General features: G+C 27.8%; 3 protein-coding genes across 3 annotated transcripts in view; 2 read left to right on the top strand and 1 right to left on the bottom strand.

Annotated features, from left to right (window-relative positions):
- Positions 1 to 9: 9 nt before the first annotated feature.
- Positions 10 to 5726, bottom strand: LOAG_05649 (hypothetical protein; the record flags this gene model as incomplete). Its single annotated transcript, XM_003141186.1, has 12 exons — positions 10 to 205; positions 750 to 894; positions 1243 to 1339; positions 1539 to 1628; positions 1967 to 2065; positions 2686 to 2892; positions 3220 to 3396; positions 3671 to 3803; positions 4044 to 4225; positions 4593 to 4711; positions 4892 to 5110; positions 5645 to 5726. The coding sequence occupies 12 exons, from the start codon at positions 5724 to 5726 to the stop codon at positions 10 to 12; spliced, it is 1746 nt and encodes a 581-aa protein (XP_003141234.1).
- A 2615-nt stretch (positions 5727 to 8341) lies between these two features.
- LOAG_05648 (hypothetical protein) lies at positions 8342 to 12395 on the top strand (the record flags this gene model as incomplete). Its single annotated transcript, XM_003141185.1, has 8 exons — positions 8342 to 8400; positions 8581 to 8664; positions 9122 to 9219; positions 9867 to 9993; positions 10252 to 10353; positions 10870 to 10972; positions 11826 to 12017; positions 12288 to 12395. The coding sequence occupies 8 exons, from the start codon at positions 8342 to 8344 to the stop codon at positions 12393 to 12395; spliced, it is 873 nt and encodes a 290-aa protein (XP_003141233.1).
- A 3234-nt stretch (positions 12396 to 15629) lies between these two features.
- LOAG_17645 (hypothetical protein) overlaps positions 15630 to 19910 on the top strand; it is a gene marked incomplete at both ends in the record, with an annotated part of 4957 nt that continues 676 nt past the window's right edge. Inside the window, 7 exons of the mRNA XM_020450307.1 lie at positions 15630 to 15646; positions 16076 to 16272; positions 17032 to 17142; positions 17299 to 17412; positions 17783 to 17964; positions 18629 to 18691; positions 19085 to 19261. Coding sequence (XP_020306033.1) covers positions 15630 to 15646; positions 16076 to 16272; positions 17032 to 17142; positions 17299 to 17412; positions 17783 to 17964; positions 18629 to 18691; positions 19085 to 19261 — 861 coding nt within the window. The remainder of the gene's footprint in view (positions 15647 to 16075; positions 16273 to 17031; positions 17143 to 17298; positions 17413 to 17782; positions 17965 to 18628; positions 18692 to 19084; positions 19262 to 19910) is intronic.

Raw genomic sequence — 19910 nt, 5'->3', positions numbered from 1 at the left:
AACAGCAGTTCACCTTGCGAGAGAAACATCAATTTGTCCTTCCTGAAACATTTTGTTGATTCTTTCGATAACTGGCAATGCGAAACCAACAGAAAATAGATGAACAAAACGATCAATAACATTTCGTTGTTTCGCGATGATCATTTCTGCTGGTTGCAACAACTTTGACTGACGATCATAGAGCTCACAAAGCATTTCGAATAATCTTAAATTAGGCTGCATTTCATCAGAATAATTCAAATAAGCTTCTAGTCAAGCTAATGCTCATTAATTTATCGATGAATCTGTTGAGGACAGAATCGAAGACGATGGAATTAATGCCATGTGCTGATTATATCACAATTTGGAATATCTCGGTTAAACAAAATTACTAAATTACAGTAATGCTTTTTATAGCCAGATTTTGAAGCAGACTGTTCCAGGAAAACCGAGAAAATACTTCGAATTAAACTGATACGTAAAGAAATGAAAATGTAATCATAGTAGATGAAACCGTTTTTTTTTTTTTATAGTAATATGCTCATATAGCAATGTTAAGATTATTATTAGAACACCGATAATTTTTTTTTTCCTTAGAATATTTTAGTTTAATATGCATTCAGCAGTAGCAAGGCTAACTATTGCTCTTTTACCCGTCCCCATCTTTGTCAACCAATCCAAGTAATACAGTTTTCTGAATTTCGTTCAGATTTTTTCTTGAAGTTTTATTTTCTACAAATGACTACTATATGACATGATTCGATGGCGACCTGATATGCAGACTGGAATGTTTTGTAGCAATCTCGTCCAACAAAACAAAATGAACCACTTCCAGTTCACTGAGTATTTCATCACTCAACAAAAATCCTTGTAAATAATGCAGGAGTCCACTGGCAACTGAAGGAAACTCAATGCCTGGAAAAACAAGAAACAATATTGCTTTAAATATTTCTTTAAATTAAAACTTCCATCTTTCGAATGAGTAGTAATTTACAATCCAAGTTTCGCACTAGAAAATAAATCTTAAATCGATTCATTTATTTCTAGTCAATTCAATTAACGAATGGTTTTGATGGTTATAAATCTTCTTTGAGAGATTACATCTTCTCACTGCAAAAAAAATGGTAGATTTAGATGAATTGATTTCAGTGAATTATTGATTGAAGCACTGCAGTTGTATTTGAAGATGTAAATATAAATAAAACCAATTTTTATTCCCATGAAAATAATAAAACAAGAAAATTCTACTATTTAAAACCATACCATTGAGTAGCACACGAATATCTTTTAAAAATTCGCGCTCCGACCTTATACTATCCAAAATTTGTTCCATAATGCATTTCGTTTTTTCCATCTCTTCCTTAATTTGTTGTAAGCATCAATTTATGGCTATATAATTTGAATATCCTGTTCTGATATTACTAGATTAAGGCCAAATTGCTGCGGAAAATATATGATGCACTCCTTGCAGAACGGAAAGTAATAAATTATTCGGAGAAAGGCAATTAGTAGAACTAGAAGTAATAGAAATGAATTAATTATAAGACAGTGAATCTCACGTTTTCTCTTTCACCGGACGCAGTATCTGAAGTACTACAAGAAGCATAGGACAATAAAAAGATGTATTTCGAGCGGTGGTTCGAGTGAACCTAAAACACCACATGATAATTTTTGAAAACAAAAAAATAACATATTTCATTTAGCAACTTTTTTTACAACAGATAAGTTACCAGTACTGTGAAAAACCCGCAGCAATAAAGGAGTGACATGATCGTGTTAATTGTAAGATAATACTATGAACAGATTAAGGGCAGGTTAAATAAAACACAGAAGAAAGATAATCGCAAAGATAAAATTCTACGAATTATATAAGTATTTCAAACGGTTTTACATATAGTGAGTAATATTCTCATTTTAATTATCCAATTTTTGCGAGGAATATCAAATGTATTACAAAAGAGATAAAAGCAATAGCTAACAGACAAACCTTACTTCCTTCATATGCAAATAACGCGTCGATGAGCATATCGACAAAAAATGGATCTTGTATAAATTCAACAGGTGGTGGTTCTGATGAACTATAAAGCTAAAAAAGAGGAAGTGGAAGTGAAGAAAATATATCAGAAAATAAATTATCACAGTTTTTATATATCATTCATTATTTATGTATTATTCAAACTATATGGTTATTTAACTTGAAAAATCTTTTGATTCTAGTTGTTTAAACATATTATACTTTATATACCATAACTTTTATATGATTTCAACTTGCTGTCTGTTAAAAACTGCCATCTATTAAATAGAAACAGTGGTTTTTAATTATATGGATAGATTAAAAATAATAAGTATAATATGTATAAGGAAAGAAAATAATTGCTAATAATAGAAAATAATATATCCCTCAAATATGATAGCAATCTATTTTCTAAGTGGTAATCAATCAAGAATAGCTAATAGTACCAGTATAATACTATCTAATACTATCAGTCTCACCAAGTACACATTAGGAAATGAAGGGTCTGACTAATTTTGCTAATGCAAGTATATAAACTTTAGAAAGATTAAATGATCTTTTTTAAAATATCAGAAACGGCAAAATAATGGGATGAGAAATGAGAAAAAATTATCATTAATGAAGTCATATTAAATTAGATTTTCAAAAAAGTTACTCATTTTGTTCAATATACATTAACAGAATTAATTTACTTCATAAAGACGAATAATATCAGCCTGATTTAAGCATTTCTTGCTAAGCATTGTATATACGATTTGCTTCACATCATTATCATAATCACCATATCCTCCATCTAAAGCGATATGAATATCGTATGTATCCTGATAGTTACGTTTATGTGCTTCACGACGTAATATTTGAGCCAAATATGTACAAACTGCTGCTGTTTCATTCTTTTCCTAAAATGAATGTTGTAAGACGAAATTAAATATTCATTCCATCGAAAAGTCCAATTCTAGAAGGAAAAAAACGAAGCGCTTCTGCATGTATTGCTACTTATCTGTATTACATGAATATTATGCATTACTGTTGCGATAATTTAACGTCAAATTTAATTTTTTAAGTGTATTGTATGAGTATCACATCTACTGTCCATTTTTTTTTCAGTACAGTGACACATCTATGTCGATTATAATATAATGTTATACGTACGTAGAGAATCTTCCTCATTATAATTCTATAGAGGAAACATTGCTTATTCATCATAATTTACTTCAGAAATTCACCTCTTTGATAATTTCATGCAAAAGAACTTGCGTGAACAAATAAGTATGCTCGCTGTAGCAAACCACACGAGTTAATTCTGCAAATGCCTTCTCATAATCTTCTGTCAACGGCCCTTTTTTGTGCTTCAGAAAAAAGTCGTCAATTGCAGTAAGTACCATACGACAATAAATTTCAAGCTATAAAAGTCAACTTAATATAAGTGATCAAGCAGACTAGCTAATCATATTATTTGCTGCGTATTAACCAGTCAGTGTTCGCATGCTTAGATCTGCTGATAGTTAATTTCATACACCATTTAATAGATCAGAAGGGGCAAAAGATCGAATAGATGTTCCCGCAAAATTCCTCTTACATTGCTGAGGATGAAAATAGAAGTAAGAGTTGAAAATATTTGGACTAAGTAAATCAAGCAGTAATAAGTAGCAGTCTAGCAGATAAAAATAACTGTACCTGTTGGGCAGCTGGATGGACACTCGTAATTTCATGCTGAAAACCAGCATCTGATATCATTCGAATTGCTTTCATTAAAAATTTCGATCGAGGATTTTGTTCGATAAGTGTATAAATTAAATTACGCCATGTGCTGTAAGATTTGTTTTCCGTTTGAATTTCAATTTGTTTATCAATTTTTGAGTGAAAGAAGTATCTAACTAGTAACTTGGATAAGTCATAATTGATCTATCTTTGCTGGAAATATGTTTTGATCAATTTTTGAATCGTTATCATTTTCAAGCTATTCATGTCGTACTATAGACACAACACATATTTTAGAATTTTAGGTAGGCATTTGGAAGTTGAATTACTGGAGGTACGATTATCAAACCTATGCTTCAGTAATTCCGGCAACCATTTATCAACATCGTCAGCGGCTTCAAAATTTTTATCGACAATTTCAGCTACGAAACGTTTCTGAAGCAGTGAGCTTAATGTCTTCTCGAAACATTCATGAACGATTTTCCGATTACCTTCCAGATCTGATAACCAGTCACCAAGTAATTCGCAGTACTATAACATTTCAACTTGATTAATTATAACGAATAATGACATTTTTTCCTACACCTTGTTAGAAACAACTAATATTCTAGCCAGCTGACCAACAGATATCAACAACACGTCAGTTCTGTGTGTCATTCGGCAACGATTTCGTTTATCGTGAAGTGATAATAAGCAAAAAGCAATCATTTCGGTCATTATACTGATCACTTCGGTATTATACTCAGGTGGTTATTATACCGAAAGCCCATGCAATACTGATAATATTTTAGCTTATTTCTTTCGAAGTCCGACAATTTCACTAATAAAGTAATCATTTTCCAATATTTACTGAATGTGGCCAGAGTCCAACATGAATTCAAAAAATAACAAAGAGCACCTGAGCAAGACCACGGTAACTATTGGTGAGAGAAGTGATAATAGCTTCCGGATGACCACCATCTCTTAAAAATCCTTTGATAGTTACGTCTATATTTGGTTCCATTATCGAATCAGCTGCTATAATGGAGACACAATATGAACTTAGAACGAATTTACTCACTGTTCAGAGGTAAAAAAGAGATAGAAATTATATTTTCATCTCACATCTAGCCACACTTCACATCATTTTACAAATAATGCATAGATTGGATGTTATTGAAATCAAAATACTTAAAATATAAAATTCAAAAAAAAAACCTTGAAGGATTTTCAGATGACCTTCCAGTAACAACTCTTTCGTTTTCCTACCAGAATTCGAACTGTATGAAGAGGATTCATCACCATCATTATCACTACTACCAGTTCGACTTAAATTACAACTGCTACTACTATCACTACTAACAGCAATAGTTGTAGAAGAAGTAATAATACTATTGCTTGTATTCGTTTTTCCATCTGCTTCGGCTGTAGTATTTTCTGCAAAAAAAAGAAAAAGAAAAAGAAATATTCTAGAAGAATCATCCAAAATATGCAAAGAAATTTTGTAATTTCCTTCGATCCATAAAAAAAAAAAAGACCTCAAAATTTTCAAATCTCATATCCGATTGAATAATCTTGAAAATATAGCAATAATGGAAATAAAAATCTGATGATGCCGTATAAATGTGACGAATATTTTGTCTCTTATTATTATGAACTACTTATGCATGCTAATAACATCAATTACATTAATATAATTACAAATTATTTCGTGTAACTGATGAATTGTGCTAGAAATACTTTGACAAGATATAACAGATTCATGATAGGATTGCAAGAATAATGATTTATGCAATCATAAATTGATTGCAAGATATAAAATTTCTAACTATTCAAAATTTCTAACCATTATGTAATCCTTCAAGAATTTGCCGAGAATCTTGACAGAATCTAAAATTTCTAATTACTCAGGTATGTAATTATTTATGAACTTGCCGATCTTATAAAGCATATAATTCGTTAAGAATTTACCGGAAATGTTGGATGGAAATGTTTGACTATCATTGGTAATTATCGCCATTGAAATTTCCATATCATCATCATCCATTTCCATCTTTGAAAACTGCAATTTTTTTTTCTCTTTTTTTGTTCACTTTACAAGAAATGACAAATTCCACTGAAAATATCAGTTTTTACTTCCAATAATATCTATACTGATAATATTCTTATCTATTATACATATATATATATATATATATATATATTCTGTAATCAATAAGCCAAATAACTATATTACATGAAAGAGATCAAAATATTTTTGAGCTATGAAGTGATCTTCTAAAGTAATTAGTATCATTCAGTGGTAATTAGTTTAGAAGATTACTTAACGATTAATTCACTTTGTTATTTCAATTACTCTAAATTAATCGAGAATGATTACATAAATGATTCCTCATATTTCCATTAACAATTAATTATGCTACCTCTGATTTATCATGTAGTTAAAAAATTCAAGCCATCATAATATTTAATTCAAATTTCAAATGTATTTGAAATTTATAACATTATTAGTTAGAATTTTAGATCTTCAATATTCTAATATTCGAAACTTAATAATACTATAATCAGAAACGTTAAATCGATTATATCATTATTCAAAGATTTTCATTACTCCTATCTTCTTACCTTCTACACTTTGCGACTTCCTATTTCTTTCTTTTTCAAAATAATATACATTCAGGATTGAGTATTATTCTTGAAAAGTTTAACCATAACGATATCAAAATTAAATTTTATTTTAGAAACAATTTCAAAATTGAACTAGAGAAATCGACACAGCACTTTTTGACGACAACTTTTTCACGTATATTTTTCATCAATCAATATTTAAGTAATCATTTGATTACGTCTATATGAATGTTCATGTTCACGTTTTTACGAAAACAAAAAAAGACAAACACACCTTACTTATATACTCTCTGATTATATCTATATGAAATGTTGACATTTTTATGGTGATAAAACGACAAGTGCGCATCCTACATCATGTAATGTTACGTGATATTATCATTCAACTATATTACTTTTAAAAATAATGGACGTGAGAAATCACTTAACAAATTGCTACATAACAGTAAGTAATCAAAATAAGCATATCCAATAATTATGTACTCAACGTGTCCTATTGATTTGTTGACACGTTGTACGCATGATCTAGCTATAACACAAGACAAAAGCGCAACATCTGCTCATCAATATCTTCCCATACTGTCAAATAATGCCATTGCTGATAAAAGTAAACACTGAAAAATGGAATAACAAAAATTTGCATAAAAGGAGGAGGGGAAGGAGAAAAATGAATGAGAAAGATAAAAATAACATTCCAAGGATAAGATAGAATATTTTCGAAAGATTTCACGTCACAGATATTAACGTCAAATCTCTGGTAATTAATGATAATTAGAATAATACGTGTATATGTCACGTATCATAACGTATTTCAATGAAATTAGCCACATGATATATGATAACATCCTGTAATTGAAATTGAGTTTTTTTTTTTTGCAATTGGTATTCGTCGGATGTAACGTAGTTAACGTAAATAACGTAACGAAGTTTATACAGTATTCTGATGTATCATTGAAATATTTTTGCATTCATTTGTTTTCGGACTCACTTATGGTTATTTTTGACACTAAGTTCACGTATGTGACGTTAAAACGTCTATGACATTACCTTTAACTTTTATACTATGTTAAAGTGTTTAGTCGATGTATTTTGTCAATACGTGTAATTAAATTCACAATCGATTATTTTATCCTAACGAATATTTTATCAAGCTTGAATTAGAATTTAAAGTTCAAAGGTCGTATATTTTTCAATATTTAATTAATCTATATCTCACGATTTGTAATCTGATAGCGCTGATAACACAAGAAATCTGATTATATTATCAATTACTTGATCATCTATTGTGATTTGTTTATGTAATCTTTGCCTCATATAAAACGTATTAAGAGAAATCAATCGATAAATTTGCTGACTGATTGACGATATTAATGATAAATCTTTTATAAAATATTGATTAAATAGTCAAATTTTAGAAACAAAATTCATTTTAAGTGATGGAATTATTTCGATTGAAATGTATTTATCAGTATTGCTAGAAACTTAGCGGTTTAATCATCGATAATCTCTGTGATAACAACTGAAACAAGAAAATTGGATGTCAAAATTGAAGCAAAAAAGTTAGACATAATTACTTTGATCTTTTCATCTTTTTTCCTATTATTTTTTCCAGAAATATCTATTTGCTTAAATTTATGGTCAGAATAGCTAAATAAATAGTCCAAGAATACGTTGTAATGTAAGATCAGATATATTTCGTTTGACATTTCAAGTACAAATATTTCAGGGTCAAAGGGTATTTTGTCTTAAACCTTTAGTCTGCTTAACTTTGACAGTATGATACTAGTGATTGGATTAGATGATATAATGAGATGATTAATCTTGTGAAGGTTTTTTTTCCTTCCTTTTTTTCCTATAATCGAGTTTAAGAAGGAGACGTTTGTTATCACGTTACATGCAGAATCAGATGATCATATAATTGAGTTTAAGAAGGAGACGTTTGTTATCACGTTACATGCAGAATCAGATGATCATATAGATATATATATATCGTATGATCATTTCAATAAAAAAAAGATTCCAATTTCAGATTGAACAACCATGTCATCGGATCGTTTCAAACGTAAGGAAGTTAAAACTTTAAAACAACGATGGATAATGTAAGTTTCTTTTTTTGTTTTTTTTCATAAGTTTCTAATATTATTAAGCGTAATTTTTTGCATATATTATTCTTCCTTTTTTCTTTTGGTAAAACTTTAGAGCATGACATATTTTATATGAAATGATTAAGATTGAGGGAAACATTGAGATGTGATCATCGATAATTCATTTTTTTCCAGGAAGCATAAAGATCGTGCGGATGATATACCAGATTGTCCATCTATTGAGAGTATTGTCAACATGCCAACAGCTAGTGAAATTCCGTTTGTTTTATTTCATATTATCTTCAGTTTACTTTAACTTTTAGTAATTTTACGTGAAAAATCTACGGACGTAACGTAGATGTAGATAACATAGTAACATAGACATTAGTTACGTCAAAAACTTACAAATTGACCAATTCATTATCGCTTAAAGGTATAATTTTGAGAAATCATATCGTACCTTACATTTCAGTATCTTTGCTATAATGTGTAGTCCAATGTGCTGAAAACTTTATCAGGAGAAAAAAAGATTCGGAACTCCATGATTAAATTAAGATAAAATATAGAGTAAAACATGAAACACATGGACAAGTTATGAACGTGTAAAACGAGCACGTAAAACACTTGAGCGAATTACGTAAATACATAAAACATAAATGTTTCTTTTTTTTTTTTTCGATTCCTTATTTTTTTCTAATCTTGCATTCTGTAAAACTAATTGATACGTATTTTTCAGGTCGTCCGAAAAGACTGCAGTTAGTAATACTGTAACTGAATCGCCAGCATCAAGTGCTAAATTACCGGATAATACAACACAACCGCAAACAACAAGCAGTAATCCTTTCCCATTAAGCTTTAAATAAGCAAAATTATGCTATGGGTGAATGGTGACATTTCTTCTCGACATATTTGACATCTGCTGACACATTTATTTCTAAAATTGTGAATCTCTTATCCATTTTTACTGGATAAATTTTTACCTTATCACCATACAATTGACAATCAGAATAAATAAATTACTCCTTCATTAAAATTTTTTAATGTCATTTTTCAGTTTTTGTTCTCGAGCAATCTTATAGAGAAGGGAAACATTTTGAGATAGTAATCACACTATTTGAAATGTCTGAATATAGTCAGAATATTGTTGAGAATTGATCTCCGTCCAAATTTACTACTCATGATAATATCGTTTCCCATTGTTTATCAGCTTGATATATAGCAAGAAGATAACTGTAATTGGATTTCCTAGAAAAGACTTGATCTTCTCCAAGATTAATTGAATTATAAGTAACATAATAATACAACTCTAAAATATATCTTCGTGCCTCTACTCTAAATTTATTAATTAAATGACTGATTGATTTCTGGTTGAGTAGCTCAATTAAAATATGACAAAAAAAAAGTAACCCCTAGGTTGATTACATACGGCAGATCTGTGCATCTTTTACAGCCTAACTTAAAATTGAGTTATTTGAATTGAGCTGGACAAGAAAACTCAACAAAATCGACGGGTCATGAAACATCCATAATACCTGAACAACGAGAGCGACGACGATCTCGAAAAAGTAGCAGGCGTCATAGAAGAAATATGACCATATCCAATTCAAGGTCAGTTCCTGAAATGAGACAAAAAAATCAAAGAGAAATGTTACTTCAAATTGTGACGATTTTTTCATAGGAAAGTAGAATACAGTTGGTCTGTAAATTAATATCTTATTTGAAGAATTTAATACAGTAGGTCTATAAATTAATATTTTATTTGAAGAATTTGTTTACGAGATAAGAAACTGATCCTTATCTTCGGAATTATAAGATTTTTGTTAATAACTCAAAAAGGTAATACTCATTTTTCTCTTCTAATTACAGTAGCGAATTTGCTATCCAAGGTACAGCATCCGAAAGACGTGATGATATCCCGATGTGTCCAGATATCGAGAATATCTGTGAAATTGATCAAAGCGAGATGGAGTTCGTTTTATACTTATTGATTATCAGAAATTTTACCGAAAAGACAAGTAACTATACGGGAAATAATATATTTTAGTTTGAAAATTTCCAAGTTCCTAACATTGATTGACATTTTAAAGGAAATGGAGAGAAATTCTAATGGACTTAATTAATGAATGAAAAGTAACGACCAATAACCTTACACAACTTATTATACACAGATATTTGTCTCGATAAAATATGACTTGATAAAATCATTAACATTAATGGAACTTTCTTAGTTATCAAAATCTTCTGATTGCTAAATATCTTCCGATTATTAGGATACTGGATAACAGATTAGCAACCAGAAGGCTATTAGGATAGAATAGCAATTTTTTTTTTGAATATCCAATTGACGTTTGTCATTTAATCGTTAAGACATCTTCTAATTGCAAAAATACACTTTTACTTTTGAAATCTTTAACAAATTTAAAATGTATGTTCGAAATTCATTTTATTATGCTTTTATTTCCTTTCTTTTTTTAAATTTTTTAGTGATGATATGTCTGTTCATCGATTTTCTCATGCATTCTATCAATTACTTGATGATTCCCTCCTTCTCCTAACCAAATTCGCACAATTCTTGAAGGATCATCCTGTAAGTTATCATAGGCCTATTCCATATGCCAAAACGAATTGTTCATTGTCAAAAATACTGCTATCTTTTATCTCAGGCAGCTATCATTTTGTTATCTGCAAATAGTTATTTCTTCAGTTAGTGCAGGGCATAAAGTATTTTCATAATCTTAAATGTATGTGATGAGATAAATTAGCGACAAAAAAAAAAAGGGAGAACTATTAGCCAGAAATTTACTTCATTTCTATTAAAATCAAATTTCTTTTTATTTAATTTTGTTATGTGATAATTATATAAATAGCACAATTACTTTTTCCCAACTCTTTCATTCTTTTTTTTGTTTAATCTTTGTTCTCACCATTTTCTTCCAACTATTCACTTTCTATTTCTTACTTTCTTGATTTTTATTCAAATTAAAAATAGGTAATTCCCAATTTTCTATGTTTCTGCTAAATTTTTTACTAGCAAAATTGGGAAGTGCCTAACATTGATTAACACTAACATTGATTAATGATAGCTGTTCAAATTCTATTAATGATTAAATTTAAAATTCAAAGTGATTAAGAATAGGATCAAAATATTTTTGTTCATATTTTATATTTGTGATATCTATTTGATAAAAGTTTAGGTGAAAAGATAGCAATAGATGTATGGTACATTGAATCGGATATGAGAGATCATTTTGAGATGATTATTTAAATTTTCAGTTATTTAGAGATTGAAGTTTTCGGATTATTCAGATCATTTCATTTTTCTAATATCGCAACAATCATTGTTAAAATTATATTCAACATAACTGCTTATCTTTATTATAATCCGATAATATTCAAGATAATTATTTTCATATTTCCTGATTCTAATACGATAATTTTAGCGTCCTGCAACAATAACAGGTTTCATTGTTGCCAGTTATTTAATCATTAGTTACTTGGAGCTCTCCATTGCGGCATTTATTGAATTAATTGCTCAAGCAATTTGGCCAATATCACATGCTATACTTCTCTTCATCGAACGTCTTTCCATAAATTTTGGCTCATTCATGCATTCTTCCGATGATATTATCAGGGTTAGTAATTAGTGAAATATTTCACCCTAAAAAAATATCGCGAATCTTAGGCTGATAATATTGATAGCAATAAGACGCAAAGATGTATTAGAGCTATTTCAAGGGTTAATTAAATTTTATAATATTGATTATTGCAATGAATATAGATCATAAAATTGATATTGATATGATTGGAATATGTAGTAGAAGTGAAATTATTGGTAGTATTTTACATTACAGATGATAATGTTAGTATGATAAGAAGTGACATGAGGAATGAATATTTTGCAGGGCGCATACTGCGATGTGGCAGAGATTTGGTGTAAACATTTTCAGATGATGTGTGCTGATCGATGTTCATTTTTTAGTATGGCAGTAGAACGATTAAGAACAAATTAAAATTTAATTTTAAACGAAAATTAAAAATAACGTCAGGAAAGATAGATTTGTTCATCGTTTATACTAATAATTTTATCAACATTGTAAAAAATCGACAACACATTACTGCAATGATTTGTTTTATAATAAATATTCAAAAATTGGTCGATGTAAACTAATCAATCTTCGGACTTATTCATAGATGAATTTTTTTAACAGTTAAAGTTGTAATGTTCATGAATTCATACCGGAAAACACTTTTCCGTTTCGGGATCAAGATTTTGCTTCAATACAAGAAAACTATTTCTTGTATACCTAATATGTAGCAGAAAATGTTTTCAAACATTTCTAACCAGATATTATCAATTAACGAAGTTTGATACAAAAATGATTGATGATTAATTTTTATGGAATCGTACTCCGTACTCTAGTTACTGTATCTGTTTGTCGATTGTTGAAGTTTTATGCGCGCTTCGGAGATTTTTTTTTTTTCGTGTAGGTGTGACAATCTTTTGACATCAATAAGACTTGACATTTAAAAAAAGGAGAAAAAATATCGGAATTTTTTCATACAATTAAAATTTACTTACACTTAAATGAATTAAATCTCATAATACGATAATTTTTTCTCTTTAAAATACTAATCTCACTGATATTGTACAGTTAAAGTAAATTTTATGAATTTATTTCAATGATGGATACTTATGAACTTACTTTTTTTTTGCACAGGTAAATGAATCAGGAACGATTAAATTGTAATATAAGTAAGATAAACAATTTGAAACATAAAACATATTTAATTGTATTCTTATGATAGATTAATCCTACAATTATTAAAGTAAATTAATAATAAATTAAAATTCTTGACCAAATTTTTGGATTGATTTCAAAAGTTAATTATACCGTTTATCACAGTTCATTTTGAAAGAAGGTATAATTACTATAACCTTCACATCTCTTCTCCGTTTATCTGTTATTACTATTATGGCCATAAATAAGGTTATTATTTTTTTTTTTTGAAATTCAATTATTTTCTCATTTAAAAAATTTTAAAGATATAATAATTACAATCAATAATAATATATAATATCATTTCTCTGCCATTTTCTCCTTCAATACCTAATTTTAATTAATTTTAATCTTTGATCTTCGCTTTATTAATGCTGTAGTGATAATTTACATTGTTTAAATACGATTAAGAAATATGAAAAAGAATATGAATAAGATGAGATAAAAGTCCTTTTCAAATATATCATCTAATATAATTGACCTTGAAATATTGTCAATAATATTGTAATATTATTAAATATATGATGGAATAGATGAGAGGAAAAGGCTGTTAACTAAATAATGAATAATAAAATGTACAATATTATAGGTAGCATCATTAAATCCATATCGATAGGATCATTATCGAATAACTTCATTTATTTCGGCGACAATACCGCCCTTCTCTTTCTTATTTCCGCCTATCCATTTCTACTTTCGTCAACTTCTTTTCTATTCCATTCTCTTAAAACTCTTTCATTCAGAAATCAATTGCATTTTCTCTTCTATCAATAATTCTCTTATTTCATTAGTATTTCTTCATTTTCAACAAATTTTTGTTCTTTTTTTTCTGTTTTATCGATTTTTTTTTTGGAAAATTCAAATACCAATGATTATTGCGAAATATTACGCATCGCTTTTTTTTCGTTTTATTGTTTTTTCCGGAAAGTTCAAATGTCAATTATTATTATAATTGTTATTATTATACACATTGTTTTTTATCGATTTTCCCGGAAATTTCAAATATTTGTGATTGTCACGTATTTCCTTTTTTTGGATATCTTTAAGTTAGATTAAGTGATATTTCACTTCTATTTCGATTAACGTCACATTTCATTTTCATGCAAATGACGTCATGTCACAAAAGGTTTACGTAATAATTTAACGTAAAATAAGGAAAATTTATAATTTGCAAAAAAATCTGTTTTAAATGGAGTTGAAATTTTGGGAAATTTGTAAAATCCTTAAGATATATGATAAATACAATTGAATGTTTACATTTAACTATCATTTGATTGATGAATGTAAACATAACTAACCCATTTGGTGGTCAAATTCTTATCAATCAATAAATGATAAGAATGGCATTATAATAAGGATGATGAAAGATGAACTGATATCATTGATTTGTTCAATAACATCTGACAATCATTTCCATTTCTCACTATTTTTTTCTCCCCATCAAATAATATCTTTTCTTCTTCTTCAATATTTTGTATTACTATTTATCCATATTGTCTTTGTTTAATTAATTAATTGATTGAAAAGCAAAAATTGATATTACAAATCAGTGAAACTATTTCCTATACTAGTAGTTATGAAGAAAAAATCCATTTTAGTATTTTTACAAAATTGCTAGTTGATATTTTCATCTCAATTGAAATAATTCCAATTAACCAGTTTCAATTAATTCACTTTTTTCATTTCATTTTTTTTCTTTTCTTTTTTTTTTTCTTTTTTTTTCTAAAGATTATTAGTACGATTGAGTAAATAAAGGGCTAAATGTTTATTTTGTTAAATTATCTGGCAAATATTAATGAATGATCTCATTGTATTAGAACCGGTTTCTTAAAAATATTACTGCGAAAGTCACATGCTTTGTGAGTACCACTCTGTAGAATCGTATGACATCGTTTATTTCATCCATTCTTAGTTGTTAGATTGTCATCAGGACAATATTTTATCAAACGATGAAAATTCCGCATTTATCAATATTAATTCTCTTAGGATTTCTTTTCTTGACTGTTTAATTTTAAATTAATAAATTCTAAAATTTTTGGAAAGGAGAGAAAAAAAAAGAATTGGTAAAATTTTTAAACAAATCTTTTAGTGTATTTTAAATAAACAATAAATCTAAAACTTTCAATTATATCTCTCTCGTTTAATTAAATCTTAATCAGTTAAACTTTCAACTTCAATTAATTCGATGATATGATTTGACTTTTTTTTTTCGTCATATTGATGGTTTAGTTAAATTGCAAAAAATGATGATACTATTGAGTGATCGAACACTCTTCATTAAGTTAATTTCATATCATTCATTTACACGTATATTATTGGAAATGAATCACTGAAGAATGATTAAAATTTATTAAAATTTAAATTAATTTTTTAAATTATCATTTATTTAGAAAATAAATGTGGCAATCATAAATAGTATGTTTATCAAATGTTGTAATACGTATTTCAACATTAATTGTTTCATCAATGACTACTACTGCGAGGTTGGTAAATTTGTAACGTATTATTTGACGTAAACGTTTTACACGATATCCTAACAAAGTAATTGAATAATATCTTTAACATATCGAGAGCTCTAGATGTTAATTTCTTCACTTTAATTATTATCCTAATACGTGAAATTAAATAATTTATAAACGATTATTCCGAAGATGTATAGATATGTTGAAGATATAATGAAAACAAATAATCTAAAAATACTGTTAACTTTTTACGTATATATCATCTCTTCGCAATATTTTATGTAAAATTTTAGAAATAACAAGAGAAAAACAATTATAGTTATCACCTCGCATTTTTTTTGAATTATCAAAAGATATTTTACTGATAATATTTATTCCGGAATATGATTAAAATAATCATTTCTTTCACTGAACTTCTTTTTTTCCTATAATCTTTTACAATATTTACAGATACGAATGCATATCAAATCAGGATTCATTAGCAATGAATGATCAAACAAGTGTTTATAATGCAGAACAAATCGATGATACAGCTCTAATTACCATTCATAATGATAATTTTGATCATATTCTCATGGATGATATTACCTGGCAGAATATCTTTCAAGATGTACGATATTCACAAAGACAACAACGATTTTGTACAGGTATATATTGTCAGGAAAGCTAACCTGTTGAATCTGTTTTTTTAACGATATAGATTTATTTGGGATGTAATATTGTTCTTGCATAATATTAATAGTCAACAATAAAAAATATATATATATATATATATTACACGATAAATTGGTAAGCAATAATAAATGAGTCATACAAAATAAGCAAGCAAATATAATCAACCAACAAATTTCTTTGTCATTGCCTTGGATAATAGTTGACAGTCGTTTTGTTAATAGGTTGCATAATGATTGAGATATAAAAATTCATCCTTCATTAAGTTGAGAATATGTTGCAGGTAATATTTTCAGACGAAAATAAGATATATTGTAGTGTGTTGGTCAATGCGAAAAGGATTTCGTAGTTTACATGGTTGTAAAAAACTAAGCTACTTCGGATATTTCTTCATCTATAAGGATTAGGGAGAAGTTCGAGGTTATCATGAAGATAGATAGCTGCTCTTTGGCATTATCTATTTTGTATGTATAATGGATATCATTTGTCCATGGTGTAGATACTGGAGATGTCTTTGTGTTATTCTGTCCATTGTTAAGCTTATATTCTCATCATCGCTTTAATTTTACTTACAAGATTTTATCAACCCTGTTTGTTAGATATTTAGAAATTTTATTTGAATATAGTATAAAATTTGTCACCATTTCATCAATTAATGACAATTTGATTGAATTTTTTTCTTTCCATAAATTTTACAGATAATTTCTTTTTTAATAACTCTTATAATTTTTTAGGTATTATCACATCAATGGTTTGCATAATGTTAATTCTTTTAGTCTCATTATTTTCGGGTTTTGGCAAAGTTATTTTCGATGTTATTGCTTATCAGGAAAAATCACGTCATGGTAAAGAGTATAATTTTCTTTTTTTATTTTGATTTAATAATTTATCATTGATAAGGTATGATTATGTTATTCCGGTTTTTTTTTTTTGCGGAATTAAGGTGATTATAGCATAGATATCAATTATTATTACGTTCTTTTTTTTTTTTCTCTCTTTAGGTCTTATGATGATACCGAATATCCGGAAACGATCACTAAATGTATTTTATTTTAACGTACAAAATGGTACATCAAATGAGGAATATGTAAAAGAAATTGACGATTATCTTGAAAGTAAGCAATTTATAAATTTACATAAATTAAAGTAGAAAAATTTTCCTTTGGTTAATTATCTTTTTGTTAATTTTGTTGACAAACATTTGAATCATTAAGATTAATGATTAATGAACAATTAAAGATAATAGTATATATTGATCATATACCCAGGCGAATACATATCATTTGTTCAGCGATCGATCATTTATATCCTTAAAATGATGCTCAATTTGTCAACGAGTTGAACTATCAAATTGATTCATCCTAATTAAATCCACTAATTTGTTCGGTTATTTCAATCGATCTAATCTTTGCTAATTAATTCTCATACAATATTTGTTGGTGATATTGTATTGAAAAGAAAAAAAAAGTTTACGATATATTTCAGAATATACTAAAAAACAAGAAATGATAAGAGAATTTTTAAAAATTTGTACGATACAAGAACGAAACGATAAAAGCCATTGGTGCGCATTTGACATCCAACAACAATTTCATTCCGATTGTACTAAAATAACTAATTACGGTTATAATTCCGGCAATCCATGCATATTATTCATTTTTGACAACGTTAGTAAGTTTCTAACGAAATAATATGACTAATTTATTTGTTATAATGAAATAATTATGCTCATTACTAGTAATTATAATTGATCACACTGATTAATTATACTGATCATAGCAATCATAAATAATTGTACTAATTACATTGTCTTAATATTATAATGAAATAACTACACTTTTTTTTTTTTTTTTTTAATGAGCTTAATTTAAACTAAAATTTTTAAAGTGTTTTTTTAAAAAATTAGATATTTTTCCATTAAAAAAATCTTCAAAAGATTTTGAATATTTTATTTCAGATATTTATACAGTTTTGATCCTTCATTTTGTTTCATTTATCCCAATAACATTTATCATTTATCATTCATTGATAAAAAATGATAAATGTAACACTCAAGCTTCTTTAATTTCTCGTCATTTTTTAAATGTACCTCTCCTAACAATCATCTCCGTTTTTTTTCCTTACTATTTGTTAAATTAAAAAAAAAAAAAAAAGAAGATTAAACCCCCCGTTAAAAACATAGAAGTAAAAATTTCCAAATTTCGAGTGATTTCATAATAATTTTTTAAAGTAATTTCATTTGTGAGGTTAAGAGCCTAAAATAATTGCATTTGAAAATTTAACTTATTTTATTTAATTCAATAATGTTGAATTTTCTCCTTTGATTTATAGCGCTTGGGTTGGAAGCCAAATATGAAAAGTGAAATGGATTATTTGCCGTTTTTTTGTCGTATGGTTAGTTCATTTTACTTTTTTTTTTTCCACTTTATTTCTTTTCAATAACATTTATATGTGCATTGTAATTTCTAATTATCAGTAATTTCTGGTTATCAATTAATGCAACAGATAAACTAATATTTGCAAACACGCAACAGCAACATGCAACATGCAACGCAACATGCAGCAGACAACAGATAAACTAATACTAATATTTGTCATCAAATCTGTTAATTTCAGCCATTTCATCAAGTGTTACCTTTTTCAATTATTAACAGGCTTAACTTGTTACAGTTCTTTTAGGAATTTACCTGTATTCATTTTGTAATGGCTTACATAGCAATTCAATTTTTCATTTATTATTCCATTATTCAATCAATTTAGATAATTAAATTTTTATAATATTTTTAGCAATATCAATATTCGACAAATATTTACACCAATATTACATACTATCCGTCATTACCAACACCAATGCGTAGCGGTGGCTTTCAAATGAATTTAATTCCAAATCAGAAAATTACTGATGATAATGGTAATGAAGTTATTGGAGAAGATGGAAATATTCTCTACACTTTACCACCATTGGTATTTTTTTAATATTATATCAATAATGTAAATTTCATATAAAATTTATATCATATCGAAAACGTCACATGCCAACCCGGTGATTCGTGACAAACTAAAATATGATCCGTGAAGAGGGTGACGTGTTGAATGGAAAACAAGCGAAGTTTGATAAACGAATCTGTCAAAAGTTCCGATTAAAGTTCATTTTTCAACCAACAAAATTTGTTATTTTTGAACCTTTTTGTAGTTCTTGCTAAAAACAAAAAAGAGCTAAAGTGGTCATTGGTGGTCAAGAAATTGTTGGGAACCATTGGAAGATAACTTTAAACTTTAAAAGATTTTAAATACTTACCTTCCATTTGGTGGAATTTTTCTAATTTAATAAATGAAAACTTACATCTGTGATAACGGAAGGGAAAAATGACATGAGAAGGAAAGTGATGAAATAATATCCTTCCTTGATAATAATCTTGATATGAATATCACCTTTGCATTAATTGTTCGTTAAATTTTGCAAAAAAGAAAAAAAAACAGTAAACGGAAACTTTTTAATACTCTCTTCTCTTGTTTTCAGTTTATAATTTAGGTAATGGCAAAAATGACATTCCGGAATGCGTTAAAACGGAATGAAGACGGTGATTTAGGGCCCATTTACTATGGATTGCCG

Source organism: Loa loa (genome assembly GCF_000183805.2).
Source record: "Loa loa unplaced genomic scaffold supercont3.107, whole genome shotgun sequence".
In the NCBI taxonomy this organism is placed as follows: Eukaryota; Metazoa; Nematoda; class Chromadorea; order Rhabditida; family Onchocercidae; genus Loa; species Loa loa.
This window is presented reverse-complemented; position numbering and strand designations above follow the sequence as displayed.